General features: G+C 42.9%; 1 protein-coding gene across 5 annotated transcripts in view; it reads left to right on the top strand.

Annotated features, from left to right (window-relative positions):
- MARCHF8 (membrane associated ring-CH-type finger 8) overlaps nt 1–23,931 on the top strand; it is a 289,843-nt gene that overhangs the window by 126,710 nt on the left and 139,202 nt on the right. For 3 of the 5 annotated variants that reach the window (XM_044296749.1, XM_044296748.1, XM_044296753.1), the window contains 2 exons: nt 11,095–11,260; nt 20,968–21,035. In XM_044296749.1, the coding sequence (XP_044152684.1) occupies nt 11,131–11,260; nt 20,968–21,035 (198 nt within the window). In that variant the 5' untranslated portion in view covers nt 11,095–11,130. Of the gene's footprint in view, nt 1–11,094; nt 11,261–20,967; nt 21,036–23,931 lie in introns of those variants that run through there. The other 2 variants (XM_044296750.1, XM_044296751.1) reach the window with 2 other exon arrangements.

The following is a 23,931-nucleotide window of genomic DNA, read 5'->3' on the forward strand; positions in this document are numbered from 1 at the left end:
AACGGAGCTACGGATACGGAAAGCACACTTTATGCTGTCTGGATCTTTTGCAGCCCCATTGAAATTAATTGGTTCGCAATACAGACGTGTGAATGGACCCTAAACCTTTCTAGCTGCACCACCTCTAATATCTACAGCTGACTGATTGTGATTTTATTTTTTTGTTAGTAGCTACACTTTAAAGTGTTTCTGTACTTTAAAAAAACATTTGCTATGTCATTGCAGTATATCGCTAGAATGAGGAGAAAGAAGCACTTACATAGCAGCCAGTAGATGACAAGTTATGTCTTCCAAGCTTTCACAAAACTTTTAATATGTCCTAGCCAGGGGCGTAGGTATAGGGGATGCAGAGGTAGCAGTCGCTACCGGGCCCAGGAGCCTGAGGGGACCCAAAGACCTTTGTGCATCATAAGAAGACACTGGTATAGAAGGTGCACGCTGGTCAAGTTACACCTCTGGCTGGAGGGAAGGGGTTAGGTCAAGAATTTGCAGTTGGCGGCTCGGATGCGGACCCATTCACTTCAATGGGGCCGCAAAAGATGCGGACAGCACTCAGTGTGCTGTCCACATCCGTTGCTCCACTAAAAAAATATAACATGTCCTATTCTTGTCTGTGCTTTGCAGACAAGAATAGGCATTTACAGTTGCAAGAAAAAGTATGTGAACCCTTTGGAATGATATGGATTTCTGCACAAATTGGTCATAAAATGTGATCTGATCTTCATCTAAGTCACAACAATAGACAATCACAGTCTGCTTAAACTAATAACACACAAAGAATTACATGTTACTATGTTTTTATTGAGCACACCATGTAAACATTCACAGTGCAGGTGGAAAAAGTATGTGAACCCCTAGACTAATGACATCTCCAAGAGCTAATTGGAGTGAGGTGTCAGCCAACTGGAGTCCAATCAATGAGATGAGATTGGAGGTGTTGGTTACAGCTGCCCTGCCCTATAAAAAAACGCACACCAGTTCTGGGTTTGCTTTCACAAGAAGCATTGCCTGATTTGAATGATGCCTCACACAAAAGAGCTCTCAGAAAACCTACGATTAAGAATTGTTGACTTGCATAAAGCTGGAAATGGTTATAAAAGTATCTCTAAAAGCCTTGCTGTTCCTCAGTCCACGGTAAGACAATTTGTCTATAAATGGAGAAAGTTCAGCACTGCTGCTACTCTCCCTAGGAGTGGCCATCCTGTAAAGATGACTGCAAGAGCACAGCGCAGACTGCTCAATGAGGTGAAGAAGAATCCAAGAGTGTCAGCTAAAGACTTACAAAAGTCTCTGTCATATGCTAACATCCCTGTTAGCGAATCTACGAAACGTAAAACACTAAACAAGAATGGATTTCATGGGAGGATACCACAGAGGAAGCCACTGCTAGTCCCAAAAAACTATTGCTGCACATTTACAGTTTGCACAGGAGCACCTGGATGTTCCACAGCAGTACAGGCAAAATATTCTGTGGACAGATGAAGCTAAAGTTGAGTTGTTTGGAAGAAACACACAACACTATGTGTGGAGAAAAAGAGGCACAGCACACCAACATCAAAACCTCATCCCAACTGTGAAGTATGGTGGTGGGGGCATCATGGTTTGGGGCTGCTTTACTGTATCAGGGCCTGGACGGATTGCTATCATCAAAGGAAAAATTAATTCTCAAGTTTATCAAGACATTTTGCAGGAGAACTTAAGGCCATCTGTCCACCAGCTGAAACTCAACAGAAGATGGGTGCTGCAAAAGGACAACAACCCAAAGCATGGAAGTAAATCAACAACAGAATGGCTTAAACTGTAGAAAATACACCTTCTGGAGTGGCCCAGTCAGAGTCCTGACCTCAATCCGATTGAGATGCTGTGGCATGACCTCAAGAAAGCGATTCACACCAGACATCCCAAGAATATTGCTGAACTGAAACAGTTCTGTAAAGAGGAATGGTCAAGAATTACTCCTGACCGTTGTGCACGTCTGATCTGCAAGCTACAGGAAACGTTTGGTTGAAGTTATTGCTGCCAAAGGAGGTTCAACCAGTTATTAAATCCAAGGGTTCACATACTTTTTCCACCTGCACTGTTAATGTTTACGTGGTGTGTTCAATAAAAACATGGTAACATTTAATTCTTTGTGTGTTATTAGTTTAAGCAGACTGATTGTCTATTGTTGTGACTTAGATGAAGATCAGATCACATTTTATGACCAATTTGTGCAGAAATCCATATAATTCCAAAGGGTTCACATACTTTTTCTTGCAACTGTATATTGAAGGCTGTCTGTGCCGTTCCGCAAATTGCGGAATGCGCACGGACGCCATCCGTGTTTTGCGGATCCGCGATTTTCGGACCGCAAAACATACCATTGTCGTGTGCATGAGGCCTTTAGCTACACCCCTGGTCCTAGCAACATATCAAGGATTTTGATTGCAGGGGGTCTGAGCGCCTAGACCCCCACGATCAGTAAAACATAGTGTGCTCTCTCCTAGCTGTAGGAGGGGAAAGAGTTTGGGCAGCAGGGAGAGGGAGCGCTATGTGAGCGCAACTCTCTCCTCATTCTGGTGATTGCGGGGGGACTCTGCACTCGGATTTACATCGATCTAAACCTTTGATATGTTGCTATGACATATAAAAAGTTTTTTGAAAGCTCAGTGACCCTTTAGAGATATTAAAACAGAGTTTAGATCGGTTGGGCTAATACAAATATGATCTTATCATACAAATCCCCTGATTGAGTCTTTCGGCTCAGACGCCAGATGATCAGATGCTGGATTAAAGGATATTCACTGTATATTTAATATTTGCCATGCAGAAATGAACAGGCTGTAAAGAAAATGAGCGCTCCATTGGAACCAGTCATATTATTTTAAATACACTGACCTTTCAGTGCCCTTTTATAGAGGCATTTCCCTTGGCACAGTCTGGCATTGCCTCTGCCATGGCTCAGTGAATACCTTATTTGTTATTTTACACAAAAAAATGTGATATAACTGCAGCTCCAGGCAAGATTATTCACCTGGGGCCGGCAAGCTGGGGTGTGTTTGTGGATTGTCCTCACCTTTGTAAGATGTCTGGTCTAGTGGAGAACACGGCTGAACTATTCAGTATCTGATGTTAAAGGGAACCTAATTGGATTAGTAAAACTACAGGTAACAGCACACTGCTAGTCAATTGCACAAAGATATAAGCAAACACTGAAAAAATAATAGCGGCTGGGTGGCCATACTTACTGCAAGTGCAGTTAGAAGCTCTTTGCGCATATAATTGATCAAACATATGTCAAGCCCATCTACCAGACGTCAAGGTGGCTTCTAATCAGATGGGTCCTAGTCTAACATGCCTCTCCTGGGCTTACAGCCTACAATCTGGGCAAAGTAGTACCAAGCTGTATCCTACATATGCCTCTCCCAGGCTGTGAGCCTGCAGTATGGACAAAGTAGAATACAGCTGTACAAGCTATCTAATTAAAAGCACATGGTAAATGCGCTCTCAAATTTACTTATTATGGAGGTGCTGGTTCGTTAAAGGGAACCTGTCACCTGGATTATGGGTATAGAGCTGAGGACATGGGTTGCTAGATCGCCGCCAGCACATCCGCAATACCCAGTCCCCATAGCTCTGTGTGCTTTCATTGTGTAAAAAACGATTTGATACATATGCAAATTAACCTGAGATGAGTCCTGTCCCAGACTCATCTCACGTACAGGACTCATCTCAGGTTAATTTGCATATGTATCAAATCGGGTTTTTTTACACAATAAAAGCACACAGAGCTATGGGGACTGGGTATTGCGGATGTGCTAGCGGCCATGTCCTCAGCTCAATACACAAAATTCTGGTGACAGGTTCCCTTTAAGTTCACCTATTTCAAAGAGGACCTGTCGCCTTTCCTGACATGTCTGTTTTAGTAACTACTTGCATCCCCCTTGTAATAACAATCCTCGAGCATCTATTCTGATCACTGTATGATGTACCATTCCTTTATTATTCCTGCTTGAAGTTATGAATGTATTTCTAGCCGTTTGCAATGTAGGTCCAGATGGATGTGACCAGTTGGGGGGAGCCCCTGCATGGTCTGACACTGGCACCACTGATTGGATAGAGATAGACTGTGCAGGAACAACCCCTCCCCAACTGGTAACACCCATCTGGACCTTCATTGCAAAATGCTATTAATTGATTCATAATTATAGCAGGAATAATAAAGTAATGGCATAACATAGAGTCATAAGAATAGATACTTATTCCAAGGAGGATGCAAGTAGTTACTAAGGCCTCTTTCACATGAGTGATACGGATTGTGTCAGGATCTGTTCAGGGAAAACTGATGGCTTTACACACAAGCTCAGTCAGTTTTTTCTCCGATTGTGTTCAGTGTTTCCATTGTAAATGGATTGCATGCATTTTTCACAGGCGTGAAAAAAAAACTTTGAAGAATAACAATCTACATCTTCTAGCCACCATCAGTGAAAAACGCATTGCATCCATTCATATGCCTTCCGTTTTTCTATATGCCCTGTTAATTTCTATGGTGCCAGAGCTGTGTGAAAAACGCACAATATTCCTGAAGGTAAAGATGATGTATGAAAAACTATGAGGTAATTAATTCAACCGTTGGTCTAAATAAGGGCTCTTTCACACGAGCGGATGCTGTGCGGGTAATCCGCTGCGTGAAAGAGAGCCAAGCCCCGTTCCGGACAGCAGAAACACGGAGCAGTAACATGATTGATAATGCTCTGTGCCGCTCTGTGACCTTTTTAGTACAAAATCACAGTGAGATAAAGTTGTCACCGTGATTTTGTAGTAAAAAGGTCAGAAAGGTATGGAGCATTATCAATCATGTTACTGCTCCGTGTCTCTGGTGTCCGGAGCGGGGCTTGGCTCTCTTTCACGCAGCAGATTACCCGCACGGCATCCGCTCATGTGAAAGAGCCCTAACCCCTTCTTGCCATGGCGTGCATCCGCTAAAGTTACGAAGAGGCGCCGGCCTCTACATAAATTTGGCGTATCCTGCGCCAGTCTAAATGTAAGCTTGCTAGCTGTCTTACATTTAGACTATTTTCTAAGCCTAAACCAGGCGTAGAAAATGATGAATGAAACGGACCCACCAGCCCTTCCCTGCCCAATTTTTTAGACTTGGCATGAGCGGGAAATAAGTTGCAAATTCTGCCAAACCATGGCGTGCAACAGAATCTGCGCCAGATATACACAAAAGGGGCATACAGTATATCTGGTCATAAATGACCCCCTTAGTCCCCTGTCAGAGAACTGCACCAATATACTTCATTTTGTGCATTTATCATGTGTTCTTGTTTTGGCTGTAAGTAACCTAGAAGTGTCCTTATTATATACCAGCAGACTCCTTTATACAGAATATTACATACTAGGTATTACTCCTACTTGTATCTAATGCAGAAAAAGTATTGTACATGCTGCCATATTGGATAGTCACTCATGGCCAATGATGGGTAACTCCTAAGCTCGCCTATGAAGGATCATGAATTTTTTATTTTCCTGGATCAATAAATGTAATTGATTTATACCACTAAGGCCCCTTTCACACGGGCGAGTTTTCTGCGAGGGTGTAATGCGTGATGTGAACGCATTGCACCCGCACTGAATCCGGACCCATTCATTTCTATGGGGCTGTGCACATGAGCTGTGATTTTCACGCATCACTTGTGCGTTGCGTGAAAATCGCAGCATGCTCTATATTCAGCGTTTTTCACGCAACGCAGGCACCATAGAAGTGAATGGGGCCGTGTGAAAATCGCAAGCCACTGCAAGCAGGTGCGGATGCTGTGCGATTTTCACGCATGGTTGCTAGGTGAAGATTGGGGTGGAGACCCAATCTGTATTATTTTCCATTATAGCATGGTTATAAGGGAAAATAATAGCATTCTGAATATAGAATGCAAAGTAAAATAGTGATGGAGGGGTTAAAAAAATAAAAATAAAAATGAACTCATCGAGTCCACTTGATCGCGTAGTTGCGGATCTCTGTCTCCTCTGTAATGTTGAGCTGCCTGCTAAGGACCTGTGGTGACGTCACATCACATGGTCCAATCACATGGTCCCTCACCATGGTGATGAACCATGTGATTGGACCATGTGATGAGCACAGTGACATCAACACATGTCTTTTGCCAGGTCCTGAAGATAGAACAGAGACCGGCAGCTACGGAGCAGGCAAGTTAACTTTTTTTTTTAACCCCTCCATCCCTAATTTACTTTGCATTCTGTATTAATAATGCTATTATTTTCCCTTATAACCATGTTGTAAGGGAAAATAATAAAATCTGGGTACCAAACATGGCGATTTTTCTCACGCGCGTGCAAAACGCATAAAAACGCTTTGCACTCGTGTGGAAAAATTGCGCATTTTACCACAACGCACCCGTATCTTATCGGGCCCTCACACGCCACGCTCGTGTGAAAGAGGCCTACTTCTCCCACACTTGCATGGCCTGGATTGTGAGTCTGTTATTAGATAGATCCAATAGTCCTTAATATTTGGGTACAAGGAACCATTTCCTACCTAATGATGCTTGAGTGACACCAAGCTTCTGTACGTCTTTGATGCTGATGGGCATGTTAATATTCCCACCACACGAGACAGAAATGAATTACAATTACCCATCCATCAAGTCCTTGAGATCATTTATAGTCAGTGCGATGTTTTGCTGTGAAATGCGCGCTCCACAATATATAGTAGACTGATCCTACCCAAACACGCGTTTATACAGTAATCTGGAGAGATGGCACCGCGCCAGTCAGCAACTCATCTCCGAAAAAATTCATAGTCAGATGTACAGCTTCGCTCTCTCATGTATAGAAATATCGTTTGACACATTCCTAGAATCCCTTTTAAAGGATTTTCTCAGCTTTGTGAGAAGTAAAGTGCGTTATCTCCGAGGTGTTAAGGGCTGTATTGCATCACCTGCAAAGTGTCAGAAGGCATGATTCATATCGACCTAGACCATAGGATCATTTCTGCTAAGATTGACATATAATCTTCTGATAAGTCTTTTCGAGTGATCTGAGAGACAACTAAATGGAATGCATCTGCTGTATACATTTTTATTTTATTTTTTTAATCTTTGTGTTTTCCCATCATCTCAAAGAATTTTAATCCTCCAACAATGAGACCTGATAGGATCCGGATTATGAAATACTTTGGGTTAGCGGATAGTCATAGAAAATTGCTCAAAATCTCCCAGAAGAGTGCACAGATAAAATGTTAGTATCACTAAAGCTTTATTTTAGTTATTTTTTATTTTTTTTAAATCAGTGCCACTGTTATGTGGCAATTGTGTTCTGAAAATAAATAATGGATCACAATAATGTAAAGGGAATGTATTGTCAGAAAATGTCCTATTTTTTAACTCAAGTTTTTAAAGGAATTGTCCGGCCTTGGAACCGATAACCCCTTTGGTTTGGACCTGCACATATAAAAATGAAGACTCGGGCTATTTTCCGTTCAAGCCTCTGTAACCACTGAGATCTGTAACTGGCTGCAGCGGTCATGGAACCCAGCCGCTTTCTGGTTCTGCAGGGATCAGAAGCAGGTAGGAATGGAGCAGTGACGTGACCGCCGACAGGTGACGGTACTTTCACACCAGCGGCAGGGAACTCCGGCAGGCTGTTCCGGCGGGTGAACAGCCTGTCGGATCTGTCCGCTGCTAGTTCGAGTGTGCCCCCGGACTGCCACTCTGTCCCGATTGACTATAATAGGGGCGGGGATGGAGTTCCGTTGGCAGCGCACGCCGAGAGGCGGCTGGACTAAAAGTACTAAATGCAGCACTTTTAGTTATAGTCAATTGGGATGGAGCGGCAGTCCTGGGGACACACGTGAACTAGCAGCAGGACAGATCCGACAGGCTGTTCGCCCACCGGAACAGCCTGCCGGAGTCCCCTGCCGCTAGTGTGAAAGTACCGTCACCTGTCGGTGGTCACGTCACCGCTCTATTCCTACCTGTTTCTGATCCCTGCAGAACCAGAAAGCGGCTGGGTTCCATGACCGCTGCAGCCAGTTACAGATCTCAGTGGTTACAGAGGATTGAACGGTACATTACTGTTGTGACTTAGCATTCAGGCTGTTGTGACCACTTAGGCCTATGACTGGCTGCAGTGGTCAGGGGACCCAGCTGCTTCTTGGTCCTGTGGGGACCTTAAGCGTCCAGGAATGAAGCAGAGATGGGACCACGGACAGGTGAGTCTTCCTTTTCTTATGTTTAGGGGGACAGATCCAGAACAAAGAGGTTGTCAGCATCAAGCCCGGACAACCCCTTTAAGAATATTTAAAACATTTTTTGTGATGTTATTTTGAATTTTCCACCTGTTGTCCACCTATTGTATGGATATACGTGTTCTAGTTAAATTATTTTGTAATTTTTTTTTTTGTCTTTTTATTTCGAAAGACAGGGTAAATTGACATACAATAATATCAACTGTATACATTTGATAGATAGGTACAGATCTTCGATTGCATTGTCTAGTTTATAACATCCCTCGAAAAGAATACAAAATCCCCCCCCCCCCCATAACATCTCTTCTCAGTGTAATTTTAATCCTTCTTCATCACTCTGCCAGCGTCCTCAAATAGGTTGTCTCGTCTTCAATACTGAGCTGTTTCTCCCGCGGTAACCTCCAGTTTACCCAGCGTCCCTCCCACTTGTGCCTCCAAATACCAAGAGGTCTAAGTGAAGGGGGAAATCAGTTCCCTAATTTCCTCATCTGTCAACGTGGATTCTATGAATTGTCTCCACTTCTTTTTCTTTGTGTCTCTCCATTTCCAGCCTCTCCATATGGAGCACCTGCTTCATTGTCCCTAATACATCCTCCCACGATAGGGGTTTGTCCTGTAGCCAATGTCTCAATATTGACTTTTTCACTGACATGAGTAGTATATGTACCCCTTTACCGGCTACCCCCGGTCCTTCTATATCGGATTGTACCTTTTAGTATATATTGGAAGATGCATTGCTCTGGTTTGAGAAGCACTTCTACTCCCCAAATTTTTCCATGAATTCCACTGCTTGCAACCAAATAGGTTTCAGATACGGGCAGTCCCATAAACTATGTAGGAGTCCGGCTTTTGGGAGAGAGCACTTTGGACACTTTCTTAGGTAATGGGACGGGGCATCTTTGTAGGAGAGATTAAATGCATAAGTTGCCCTATGCAGAATCCGAAACTGGGATTCCCGCCATTGCTCGTTTTGTAGGGCTTTTCTCACAAACTCGTAACCGTCCCTCATTTGCTTACTTAAGTTGGGGATACCCAGCTCCTATTCCCACGTAGAGAAAACTCTAGTCCCCACTTTTATAGTCTGGGTACTATGAAGTCTACGATGTAAGTTTGATAAAGGTGTCATAGAGTTATTGGTACCCAACAATGACGCAAACCAAAGTAGTCTCTCCGCCCCCCAGTGTTTCAGACTGTGATCTGCAGTAAGGCCCGTAACTGTTGATATGGAAGGAAATGAGACGAGTGCAGCTGGTATTTAGCTTGACAGTCCTCCCATGACATTAGGGTATGGTCCTGGTGATCTAGAACATCACTTTATTTGTGTATGCCCTTTTGTCTCCATTTTTGGTACATTTTGTTGTCTCTTCTCTGTGGAAAGGAAGGTAACGTCCATAATGGCATGTGAGGAGTGAGATAAATGGGTCATTTGTAAATTTTACGTATAGCTTTCCACACCATTATAGTGTCCTTCAACAGTTGAGATTGTTTAATTTTAGTCGGGATGTCTCTCAGTTGGTTGTAATGTCGTATATTTGGAAGTTGGAGGCCCCCCTCCCATTTCAGAAGTGTCCGTTTTTCATAGGCTATGCATGGTCTTTTCCCTTTCCATAGGAAGCTTATAAATGCTGCCTGTTAGTTCAAGTTTTATACTGTAGGTGATTGTCCAGTTCTTGGAGAGTCCTAAAGGAAGACGAATGTTAAACTATCAAATACATCATATTGTCAGATGAATATACAAGGAAAAGGTAGTCAGTTGAAACAGCGTGCAGTCTAAATAAAATAATTCCTAGTTATCCACTGGATGGGCGATATGACTGATCTCTGGAGGAATGGGGGGTCCTCATCATTCACTAGATCTGAAGCTTGTGCTCCTCGGTTGTATGCAGTGTCAAACATGTATGCATATCCTCAACCCTATTGAACTATATGGGACTGCTGGAGACTGCCGATTGCAAGCATTAGGCTATCTTTAGCCCAGCTGAAAGGTGTGGCAGTGCACATGTGTGACTGTTGCTCCATTCAAATGGGGGCCTTGGGCCCCAGTTCTCGTGCTCATAGGATCCTAGGACCCCCACCGATCAGGCATTTATCCTTTATCCTGTGGATAGGTGAGAAGTTATCTTAATAGGACAAACTCTTTAAAGTACAGAATTCCTGCCATACTTTTTAATTGAATAGTCCTCAGTCACCAGAGATTTTGGGTAGCTAGATTAAATTGGTAAGCCATCAGTTTGTTGACAATATTTGTTAGACTGTTCCCTTTACAATACACTGATCACACTGCTTGGACACCCAGCGATTATCTGTACTCTGATGAAATCTGGCAGTAAGTGTTCCCTACAGCGCCACCAGTGGGGAAATTAGGCATTACACAGTGGCCGTTCAAAGCAATGGGTTAATCATGTATTGCAGGTCCTCCAGTGCGAGAGAAGCCCCCTCTATAAACTCAGAATTCCTCGATAGGTTACAGGTGAAACTTGAAAAATTAGAATATTGTGCAAAAGTCCATTTATTTCAGTAATGCAAATTAAAAGGAATTGCGTTAATGCAGCTTAAAATTTGAATTTTGAGAATTTTTGTGGGGTTTTCGTAAGCTATAAGCCATAATCATCCAAATTATAACAAATAAAGGCTTGAAATGTCTCCCTTTACATGTAATGAGTCTATCTCATATATTAGTTTCACCTTTTAAGTTGCATTACTGAAATAAATGAACTTTGCACGATATTCTAATTTTTCTAGTTTCAATTTTTCGAGGTTTTCTAAGCTGGACAGTTCCTTCAATGTTCAAAATTGATGTTCAGGAAGTTTGGCAACACATTTCTCATACTTTATTTTTGTTCTTTCAGTGCAGAAACCGAAATTATGACCCAAAATGGGAGGCAATGGCAATATTTCATATGAAAAAGATTGATCAGAGAGGCTGTGATGAAAATGCATCAGATGTCTACTATACCATCCAGAGATGTGCACTCCACATGTTTCCAGAAGAAGGTCAAAGAAAGAGAAGAACAGGTAAGGGTCTATGTGCTTTTTCTACACTGTGTAAACTTTACTAAAACTCCAAAATACCATGTCCTGAGAAGGTGAGATAATGTGAATGTTTATTCGTTTCTTACTGTTGAACCATGTAAACCTGTTGTCTTCTCGATGTTCCACCTAGTTCCAGTAGCTTGAAGGACATTCCAGATACTAAAGCCCTCTGTATAGTAAACTAAAATAGGCACTTAGTCTAGAGTTGATAAAAACAGACAACTTCAACCAAAATGAACATTCGTTGAAATTTAACAATGAACGATCGTGATAGCCGACTGATGACAGATCATTATCGTGTGAAGAGAAGTCGGCCATGTTTCATATTTTTTGTCAAAATGAACATCTTTTGTTCAAAGAAAGATCGTTTGTCAATGAAAGATTGTTAGTCAAAGATTTTTCATCATTTGCCTGGTTTCATTGAACGTGTATGGCCAGTTTGAATGACTGAAATGGCCAATATGGACTACAATGTGTGTGTCTGTGAAATGATTGTTCACCAGATGTTTGTTTGTTCAACTAGTGTTCAACCAGCAACCAACTTCTGTCTAAGGGCTCATACACACAATCGTGATCGATACATCAGTCGTAATGTGTATGGCCACCTTAAGACATCAGTAGTTTTACTGGCTTCTGCCAACAGAGGGCAGTGTAACTCTCTTGCATAGTTTATCCTCGGTTCAGAGATGAGCTGTGACTAATGGGTCCCTAAGAGCTACTTGTAGGCACCATGTGAACCCTATGAATACAGTGGCACAAGATAGGCTTTATGTGGGTTATCTTTGAATATTATTTGATGAATGTGAGTATGTATGGCATCACCCAAGTACTTAATTAACAACTACTTATTTCTAAATTTCCATAGTAGTTGTAGTAGGTCTAATTTCGTAAGGTTTCTGTTTCAATTCTTCACTATAATAAATATGTCTACTTTTTGCTACTGAATGGGAAATGCCTTATTTATATACAAAGGCTAAAACCAAGTGAAGACCAGCACTTCCCAGTTTGTGAGGCATGATCGTGAAGGCATTTTTGATAGTAGTGGTCAAATGCTGATCTCCTCTGCTATTCTGGGTTTCTCTGCTTGCAGCAGTAACTGATATAGCATTTTATGCTGTATGTAAAAATATATAGAAGAATATATAGAGAAAAACAGATATACCGGTACCTAGAGCAATATTTGTAGATTCCGCATGGAGTTTGAATTCTGGTGAGTCCCAGTCATCACCCTGTTTTTGGTGGTGAGGCCACAGTAGAAAAAGCTTGAGAAGCCCTGCTCTAGACAGCCTTTATGTTCCCTGAGTTTACTGCCTTGTTTTAGGGAGCTCCTATACAGACTAACGCTGAGCCAATAACAAGCAATGACTGCAGATATTTAAAGAGGACCTCTCCCCGCTCCTGACATGCCTGTTTTAATAGCTTTATGCAATTCCCATGTAATAACAATTCTGGAACATCTATTCTTATGTCTGTATGTTGTGCCATTCCTATATTATTTCTATTAGATGTTATGAATGAATTGCTAGCAGTCTGCAGTAAGGGTAAAAAGGGGAGGTAACCAGTTGGGGGCGTGTACCTACACAGTCTGAAAATGGCAGCACTGATTGGATAGAGTCAGACTGTGCAGGTACACCCCCCCAACTGGATATTGCAATGTGTTTTTCAGCAAGACCTTAACCTGGGGCTGGTTATCGGGAAATGAACATTTATACAGACATCAGATCCCTTCAACTGACTCAATCCTTGTCAAGTGTTAAAGGGGTTTTCCGAGAGTTTATACCTAATCGGTGGGGGTTCCACACTCGAGAACCCCTGCCGGTCATCTGTTTGCAAAGACAGCCTTCTTGCAGCTTTCCCTAGGCCAATGATGACACGTTCATCGGTCACGTGGCCTAGGAGAAGCTTAGTCCCATAGAAGTGAATAGGGCTGAGCACAGACTCCCACCAATCAGGTACTCAGCTAAAGGGGTACTCCAGATGCAATGTGCAATGAAAAATACAAGCATTCCTTAGACCTGTTGAAGACACAAAGAAAATGTCTGTGTGATATCAGGAAGAGGTGACGCAGCAGTCCCAGAAATTGGAGTAAGTCCCGCTATGGGTCCGCGCTAGGTTTCCACAGGCAGGCGTTTCACTCACAGGAAGATTCTATGGAGATTCCATGATGTTACAGGCACATCTCCAATAACAATCCAGATACCGACCAGCAAAGTTTTTTTCCTCCTCTCCTTCAGGAGAAACAGAACATAGTGCAATACCCAGGGTGTTTAATATTCAGTAAAGTTTATTGTACTTACAAACATCGATAGGTAAAAAGCATGTGTAGATGCCCGACCCGGGTTTCGCCTTTGCTTCATCTGGGGCGTTACCAGATGAAACAAAGGCGAAACCCGGGTCGGGCATCTAACACACGCTTTTTACCTATCGATGTTTGTAAGTAACATCGTGGAATCTCCATAGAATCTTCCTGTGAGTGAAACGCCTGCCTGTGGAAACCTAGCGCGGACCCATACATATGTACTTAGACCTGTTGAAGTAAGACTGTTTCATTGATACTGGCCCACCTCTGCACTTACACAGGCTGCAAATACTTTCACTCAAGTTCCAGCCGGATGCATGCCCTTCTTTTTCTGTTCAGCAGCATAGCAGTAAATGCCGCTGAACAGGAAAAGAAGCGCAAACAGCAGGGATGGGCAAGTACTAATGGACCAATATGTGGCCATCTCTGGGTTCCCATTGTGGGATCATAGGGTCCTTTGACCAGTTTGACACTCCAGAAAGTAGTGAACGACGCAGCAGGTGTCTTTGCCTGCGGCTCTTTTGCTTGTAGTTTACGCAATGGAAATGTCGTTTTCAATTGTAGTGTAGCCAATAGAAAGCACCACATGCATGTCTCCCCCATCTCTCCAGAGTGCCAATTGGAGAGAAGACGACCCCCCAGTTCACCTGAGAGGTGGTAGCCCTGCACTTGGAACTAGGTCTTCTAATGTGTCAGATGGTAATAAAGTTTTTTTTATGGCCCTTGAGAGTTGTTCAGTATGAAAATGTGGCCCTCAGACCAGAAATGAAGTTGCTTCATCTCTCATGGATTGCGTAGAAATAATGGTTTGAATCTGTCATCTTTTATTCTATGGCACATTTTAGTGTAAAGCTCAGGAGCAAAATAAAAATAAAAACAATGCAACTCATTTAAGAAAACACATCCTGAGATAAACCCTGCATGTGAGGCAATATTCAAAGGAACAGCTGACAAAGAAAAACAATTAATATACATAACAGATTGTGAAGGTTACCACTGGTTATGGCAGGAACAGTCCTTTGTATTTCAGAAGAGGAGTCGTCATGGTAACTGCTTTGTGTTAGGCCAGTGTTTTCATGGGAGATTTTGCATCCCCTTGCAACATTCCAGCGACGGTGAGCACAAAACAGCCTTTATGGATGGGATCCTGCTGGAACGTGGTGCCCACATGATGTATTATTATATTGTATATTGCAGGTTTATTGTGTAGTAATTGGTGTTAAAGTAGTTGTCCGGATTCAGAACCCAGACATATCTTTTCTTCACACAGGCAGACCCCCTGATATGATCATTGGAGCATGCTCTCCTTTGCCTTGTGCTAAATCGCGTAGGGAAAAGGCTTTTTCTGGAGATCCGGTGACGTACCAGGCTCTCCATTGGCAAAGCTAGGCAGAGGCTTCCGCCTTGCAGTAAGCCTGGTGACTTCACCGGCACTAATAGGCGGGCTTTAGCACTGTCCTAGCCTGTAAAACGGCAACACTGGTAGACGGAAGCTTCTGCCTTTCACGCTTCGGTGTGGGAGGGAAACACCAAACCGAGCATAGGAGGGAAGGGGGGAACAGGGAATCAGGCCTGAGAACTAGGGAAGGAAAATGGACACCTCCTAGTGAAAACCCTAAACAAAATCCTGACTACCAGTATGAACAGACCCCAAAGGAAGGTGAGTTAATACACAGATATACCTATCAAGACCTATAGGACCCTGGTACTAATGGCAGGGACGAGACTACCTGTTCCTCCAAAAGGAAGAACGAACAAGAGTCTCCTTCAGGCCTAATACAAACAATAGAGAAATGAACCCAAACAAAATACAAAAAGGAAAGAAAAGACTTAACTTCAACGCAGCAAAGGAAGCACCAGGAATTCAGCCGAGATCCAACCACAATCTATCCAAAGGTCCAAACAGAAGCTATAAACCGCACAGCATTGTGGGAGAAGCAATTATAAATAGAGAAGATTAAATGATCCTAATAGCCACACCTGTGGCAAGCACCAGAAACAACACAGATGTAATTTGATCCAAACGGAAAACATGTCAGATCCAACCACGTGTTGCCAGTCTCACCGATCTCCTGCCACCTGTCACGGGAATGTCCGTGACACCACCTAGCAGTGAAAAAAATAAAACAAAAAGCCGGTGCCCTGCACAAAACAGGGAGAGCATCGGAGCATGAAATGCTCTGCTGCTCATGTCAGGGGGGCTGGAGGAGTGAAAATTGGGATATTTTCGGGTTCAGCTCTGAACACGGACAACCGATTTAACACTGAATCTGTCGATATCCAATATACCTCTTGTTAGAAGCTCTAAATATGTCCCCCTCCTTCTTGAAGCCAAGAGGAATCAACATTGTTAATTTCAAGAAAACTGTTTCTGTGCAGCATTAAAATGTATTGGCTCTGTGTAGGCCAACTTCGTATTGCCCAAAGCTGCACAAGACTTCGGTGAATGACTACAGTATTCCTATCTGCATATTTAAAAACACTTTAAAATAGGAATGTGAAGTGGGCCTAGGTACTGGCTGGTACTTTGTTACCAAAGGCCACTTCAGATTGCGCAAATTCAGGCGATACGAAGTTTGCCTACATGGAGCCAATACATTTTAATGCTGTTTGGAAGCAGTATTAAAAAAAAGGTTTTGAACGAATCGACTTCGGATCTATGTTTCGAAGCTCGATTCGCTGAAGCCTGCTTATAGACTCTGGGGTTCATGGGCGGACTAGGAACTTAAAGCAGCCCTAGAAAAAATATATATATGTGGTCCCATGTTGTAGGTGGGTCCAAATTGACAGAACACACATGAACACAAATAGGCAGGGACAACAGAAGTAGGCAGGGCCTGCATTACTATATTGCAGCACAAAATACCGCCTCAGCAGAACCAGATACCATAGTGCAGCACAAAATACTGCCACTCTCACCACAGTATTCAACTGTATCACTGTCCTGATGATGGTGATACAGTTAATTTCAGGAGGGCACCTGCGGCCTTGGCCAGGTGCATAAGTACTTGATACTCCTAGCATGAATTAATGCTTAGAGCATCAGATTGTTATATACCTGGCCGGTAGCTGTGAGGACTCAGACAGCCCCCTGGGCATCAGCTCACTGGGATATTTCCCTGTAGGGTTTAAGGCCAACCTACCCCTACTTGGGTGCTCTAGCTGTTGCTAAACTACAACTGCCAGCATGCTGTATGAGGGCAATCTGGATGTTGTAGGTTAGCAACAACCGGAGAGCCACAAATTGAGGACCACTAGACTCCTTTATAGAGTTTGATAACTTCTCGGTGCACCTATTGCTTTCTTATTGCTGTTTGCACCTGCGCCCTCTGACGTTTCTGGAGAGAGTAACGTAGGGGCCCCATAATTTGTAGTTTGGAGCAGTGTCTCCATGATTCAGGTGCCTGTATGTAGGTATATCAGACCAGTCAGTGACATGCCTTGTTTACCGCCAGTCCCAACAAAAAGTATTTACTTGTTGGGTAATCTTCTCACAGACCTCAGTAGAAAACAATTGAAGGCACCAGAAGCAAACTTTGCAACAGATCGACTACTTAGATCCAGGGACTTATCTAGCTCTTCTCAATGCATTGGGTAACAGGACATGAATACGCCTTTCATTGATCTACAACTGCAATATCATGCCAGCTTGCCATGAACATGCATAGACATGCCTAATCTAACTACTCTGAAGGAGCCCAAGGGAACCATTTGGCTAGGAGGATAATGTCTTTATGTTCTGTTCATGTGAAGTGCTCATGGAAAGTAGACTGGTTTAATTTCATTATGCAAATCCATTAGTATTTCCAGATGAAGTCATTTGGTCACATAAATGTTTTAGTCTGAAGGTATTCACACCAAGTCAGTCTTCTGATTGCATCAGAGGAGCTGATGACCAGGAAGTAACTGGTGGCCAAGGACAATTAAGTGACCTGCTGTTCTGTCTATAGGTGAAAAAGACATTTCAAGGGGAAGTGATTCCATTATTATCTGCAACGTGTGTCGCCCCCCCCCCCCAGAGCCCTCTACTGCATCCCAGGTGTAGTGGGAATGCAGGGTGTTGTAGTGCGGCCTAAATGTCTTTATGTGTGTCACGGTGCTCCTACCTGGATACTACTGGACCCCAGGCTTTGGCTCCGAAGCAATATAAAGAGGGAATAATTGAGAGATAAAAGAAAGATTGAGTCCAGACCTTGTATGTAGTTGAACAGCAGCTTTACTTAAGTAAATGTTCATCCAAAACAATCTTCAAGCTTTATCTTGGTCCCAGCAGGCTTTAGCATAAACTGGCAGGCAAACCTGATAGCTTTACTTTCTTTCTTTCTTTCTGCTGTAATGACAGGCTTGCTAAATACTTTGCTTTACTTCTTTAAGCTGCACTAAATTCTGCTTAAGTCTGGTTTCTGTACTTTAAGACTGTCCTGGTATCTTTGGATGGGGTGCTGTCAACTGTTATTCCCCTCCTGACACTCGGTAAAACTTATCTTCAGCCAAAGAACCCTCCTCTTGCTGATTTCTCTTATGGTGGCCAAATATGCCAATAACTATTCCTCAGCGTGCCCCTCCTCCCACTCCTCCTCCCTAGCTTAGACCTGGACCTAGAACTAACTAAAAACTTCTGCCCCACCTTTCTGGCAGGAAGCAGGACTGGCCCACTTCTACCCAAGGGGTGATAATGGAATGGTAAGTTCCATTCTTTCTAACTATAGCGCTGCCATATACCCTGCCACCTGCTGGTGAACCAGGCACATTACATGTAATAAAACAGTTGCATAAAGATTATATGACTGCACAACGTAGAGGACCTGGACAGAAATACACAGATCACATTCAGGTTAGCCCATTAGAGATAGTAGCCGGGTGCAGGAGTGGTAACACCATTCTGGGGTGTTACATATAAGGCTACTTTCACACTGGCGTTTTGAATTCCATTTGTGAGATCAGTTTTAGAGATCTCACAAACGGTTCAAAACGGATACGTTTAGCCCCAATGCATTCTGAATGGCTAAGGATCAGTTCAGAAGACATCAGTTTGGCTCCGTTCCGCCTCCATTCCGCTCTGGATGCGGACACAAACGCTGCTTGCAGCGTTTTGGTGTCCGTCTGGTGATGCGGATCCAAACGGATCCGTTCTGACTTACAATGTAAGTCAATGGGGCTGGATCCGTTTTCACTGACACAATATGGTGCAATTGAAAACTGATCTGTCCCCCATTGACTTTCAATGTAAGACAGGACGGATCCGTTTTGAGTTAGACTTTTTTTTTTTTTTTAAGAATAATGCAAAAAAAAAATTCATTACTTTTGCTAAACTTTCTCGATTTTCTTTTTGTGTTGCATTATTTTATTTTTATTTTTCTGTATGAGGTTTTATTTGCAGTTCTGTACATGTTTATTGCAGTGCAGTATGAGATTAGAGATGCTAAACATAGGATACTGGTAAGAAATGAATTGATCTGGGAGGGGGGGAATTAAAGTGTAAATAAAAGTATTACTATAAGGGCATAAAGCATCAATAGAGACCCAGCGCCCCCAGACCCTAATACACCTTTATTTGTAAATTATTAAAATTTCAACAGTACGTGAAATGGTCCCAAACAAGTGTATTAAGGATACAATGGTGTGTGTTACTTCTTGATTTCCATTATCAATGTCCTACCTACAATACACAAAGAGTGCCTCTTACATGCTTATTACTACCGTATCAGAAACTGTCTGCTGTCTGGATTAAAGGGGGTTTCCAGAAGTTCGATATTAATGGCCTATCCTCAGGGTCCGACACCTGGCCCCCGATCAGCTGTTTTGAAGAGCACAGTGCCGTACATTGTATACTGGCTGTGCTTGGTATTGCAGCCCAGGTCCATTTACTTGAATACTTGAACTGAGCTGCAAATAGGCCATGGGACCAATGCTCATGGCATCATTGGCCTAGGCTCTACTGAACGCCACAACCACTTCAAAGAGCTGTTCGGCGGGCCATCAGTATCGAACTCCTAGAAAACCCCTTTAATTGAACACAGCAGACTACAACTGCTGCAGTACAAATCTAAGCACAAATGCCTAGTAGCATAAGCTCTGTGTGACGGCCAACACTGCTCCGCTGACCTGAACTTAGAGCATCATCATAAATGATGCCGTGAGTTCCTGCCTGACCTCAGGTCTCCTTTACTTTGCTTGTGGCATTATGTGTGCAGTCAGACAGGAAGTCACAGCTTCATAAATCATCGCAATAATGCTATGAGTTTGGGTCAGAGGAGCAGTGTTTGGCCTCGGAAATGAAGCCATCACACGGAGCTCATTTTCCAGACCGAACTAACCTAATAAAATGTGCCAACTTCAAAGGAGCAGCCATAAAATAGTTCCAGTCACATAGCAGCAACCATAGATGCAAGCACAATATAAAATTACCGGTCAGGCATCATCCCTAGGTATTTTTGCTGCTTTATAAACTTATTTTTATTTTCCATCTTCATTTATCTATTGAAATACTAATTCTGCTGTGAAATAACAGCATATTCTAGACCCACTTCCTATTGAGTCGTCATTAGCTGGTTGGGGCAGAGGGTGGTCAGTCCTTGGCCACTTCTAGCATTTTTTTTACAATTGTGATACTTTGATGAAAAAACAGGATTGATGTGTATAAAGTTGTTTGGGGGACGTGGGTGGCCTTGACAATGTTTGTGGAGCTACATCTGGCTACCTCCATGCTTGTAATTGCCGTGAAGCTCAAGTGGACATCTGTAGATGCCTCCTCCTTTTGTGCAGAGAATTGTCTTTTAATTCATTCTTTAGGTTCTAGAGGCAAAAATCTATGTCTTTATAAATTGGTAGCAAACTAGACAACACTCAATAGATCTCATTTCCAAGAGTTATAGGAAGCTTCCACAAATAGCTTTAGGTGTGATGATAAAAGGTCAGATGCTGATTCTTCCTGCCTAATGCATTTCTATAGCGTGAAGAAAAGATGTAGGCATCTGTCAATAGGAACATATCTACTTCCACTGTCTAACCTTCACACATCCATGAGAAAACTATTATTAAAATTATTATTGCAACCACTGTCATATGCCCTGTTTAGAGCCTATGAACATCTTAGAGGAGCGTCTTCTGCGCGCAGGATCAGACTTGCCCACCAGGGTACCATAATGGGACCCCAAGATCCAGGAGGAAAAAAGTATTTGGCTGCCTTTGGAGCTAATCACAAGGGTCTATTTCCTTTGATGATATTGGTTTAGGCTTCAAGAAGAATTTCCTCTGGTGGGCCCAAGGAAGCCCAGTCCAACATTCTGCTCTAGACTCTGAGTGTAGATATGCCAATTAAGAAAAACTCCCATTTGGGTGGTTCTGGACTATTAGTGTACTATTATGGTTGTTTTTTCATTTATAACAGTGACCTGTAACACCACAGCAGCAAGTATTGACCATCCATCCATGTTTCCGTGCAGCGGCCAATTTGAGGTAAATGTATTACCAGTCTATGATACCAAAAGCCGGACTCGCAGATATCAGCTTTTATTGAGGCGGCTGTCATTGGAGAAGCCTGCCAGGTGGTTACAACAGATTTTGTGTGATGTTCAAAGTCCAATAGTTCACTGACCTCATGATTCTACCTGAAGGAATGTGGCATACAATATTCCTTCCAGCAGGACTGCCAGCTTTTAAAGACATTTGTTGTTATTGCCGGGCATAACCCAGGTTAAGTATGGTAAATGTGCAGCGTCCTACATATGTGTGTAAAAGGGACACTTTAAACATCTGCATATTTATCTAATGTATTTGCAATGTATGGTATTTCCTATTTATCAGGCTGGCATTGTCATTACACCCATTCGCCCCTAGGTGGTGCTGGCACCACATACTATATATAGTCTAGGGGTGTGTTAAAAAAGTTAGTTGGGTTCAGAGTGTTGTAGAGAGAGGAAAGCAAGTGTATGGAGGAGACAAACAGGCCTTATCCACCATGTAGTCTGCTATTTCTACCCCTTGGTTCTAGCCAGGCTAAGGGAGTACAGTGAACATTTATCTACAGCAGCCAAGCACAAGACAGTAAGTCTATGTCCAAATATGAAGTAAGCCTAGTGAGGGTTACAGCTGAATCCAGTCTATGGACCTCACCAGCACAAGTGCCTGAGAGAGCAACTTTAGGAGTGTCGGGACACGAATGGATAATTGATGCGCAGAATTGTCCTTATTCACTAGAAGTCTTCTGGGATATAGTGGAAACCTAAAAACCTGAATCCTTCAGGAGAGCATCCTGCAAATAATGTAGCAGAAGACTGATGCCTGCCACAAGGGAGAACGCCCTTTACGGATAGCTCAAGATAAGTAGAAAACAGTATATTTTGTACCAGAGTGCTATAGTTTGGAATAATTACAGAAGTCTTGCCTGTAAAGTTTCAGGCATTGGCTCTTAGAAGTAGTTCAAAACTTTTTGCCCTAATGCATTCTGAATGGAAAAGGATCCGCTCAGAATGCATCAGTTATCCTCCGTTCAGTAACCATTCCGCTCTGGAGGCGGACACCAAAACGCTGCCTGCAGCATTTTGCTGTCCGCCTGACGAAGCAGAGCCAAAACGGATCAATGGGGACGGATCAGTTTTCTCTGACACAATCTGGCACAATAGAAAACGTCATGGCTATAGAAGACATAATACAACTGGATCCGTTCATGACGGATGCATGCGGTTGTATTATTGTAAAGGAAGCGTTTTTGCAGATCAATGACGAATCCGCAAAAAACGCTAGTGTGAATGTAGCTTTATCAGTATCTTGTCAGTAAATCTACTTAAGATAAAGCAGCAGTCCACTATACATGTATTGACCATTGTCTAGAGTCTGCAGACAAAGGCTATTTCACACGATGATCTTGCATTGATAACCGTCATTGTTGCAGTTAATTGTGAATCTTCATGACTTGGCTTTTTGTCTCCATCCTCGAGGAACAAAGAGAAGCAGCTGCGACTGGCACGAAGGTTCACAGATAATTCCATTAAGTTTCTGGCAGAAAATTGTTGAATACTAAAAATGTCTTGCTTCCCTTCTCCTGGTAGAAACATGATGGTACAGCATCAGTTATATTGTTTTGGGCCTGTGAGGATTCGCTCTAGTAGACAGGACAAGCGGACGCAGTATAGAGGCAAAGACCAGTTTGTAACTCAAAAAAAGTCAGTGTTTTATTCACACTTATGGCAACAAAACAGTATGACAGTCCATTTGCAGTTTTGGTGTTCGTTCACACCTAGACAGTTCATACAGCAACACAGTCAACTGTTATCCTAGGTATTAGTTCACACCCAATCAGCATGGCTCAGGACAGAGCAGACCTCCCAAACTCAGGCCTCCAGCCTAGCACACGGCTCAGATCCCAATCCAGCGATTGCCAGAGCTCCTCTGTCAGAAAGAGAGGTAATCCCACCCAGCTGACACTGCCGGCTGGGTTTTTTATAGGCCAGTCAAGACCCAGCCTGGAACGTGGGGGGTAGTCACCCACCCAGCACTTTGACTACTCCCAGTAAAAGCCATTCCGGATCAGCTATACAGCTATACTAAATAGCTAGGTGTCAAACAGCAACTGCTGCTAACACATGAAAACTGGCTCTTACTCCACCGAGGCCAGGAACCTCGGTAACACATACATTCCGTCAACGACAGACCCTTGCGCCTTCCTACAGGCCTTATTTCTGCTTTTCTCATCAGCTTTGTAAGCAGAGCAATGGATACAACACCAGTACTATGAAACCAGATCAATGTAAATCCAGAAATGCAGAGATCAGTGACTTCATCTTCCATAGATCTTCTTGCTAAATAAAGCATTTATGGAACAAAAAGACTCATGGCAACATCAGTGGGATTGCTCTATGTATTTTATGGTTCCGATGTAAGATTTTTTTATTATTTCTTGTCTTAATTAGAGCATACCATAAGATTTAGGACATTACACAGATCCCGGATATTACTGTTCAGTACTATGAACTGACACTTAAAAAGATGTAGCACTTCCTTCTTCTTCAGAGAACACATTTCAAGGAGTAGTTGCAACACAGAAAGCCCCTATGAAAACTGCAACCATGATCACTGAAGACCCCTTTCAAACAGCTGATTTAGTCAGGGTAAGATGCACCCCCACCAGCCGTTCATTTTCCCTGTCCGCTCTTGTTACTGGAGTAAACAGTTGAGATCCATACATGTCTCCTTTTCATAAAAGTCGTTTTGATGTAGGAGATGTCTGGGATATGTTCGCCAAGAGGCAGGTCTAGATGTGGTGTGTTGTGATTTTATTTATTTTATTTTTGTAACGTACACTTAGTAACGTACACCAGTAAGGTCATACAAGACATTTGGGTGACATTTAACA

The sequence above is a fragment of the Bufo gargarizans genome, chromosome 6 (assembly GCF_014858855.1).
Source record: "Bufo gargarizans isolate SCDJY-AF-19 chromosome 6, ASM1485885v1, whole genome shotgun sequence".
NCBI lineage: Eukaryota > Metazoa > Chordata > Amphibia > Anura > Bufonidae > Bufo > Bufo gargarizans.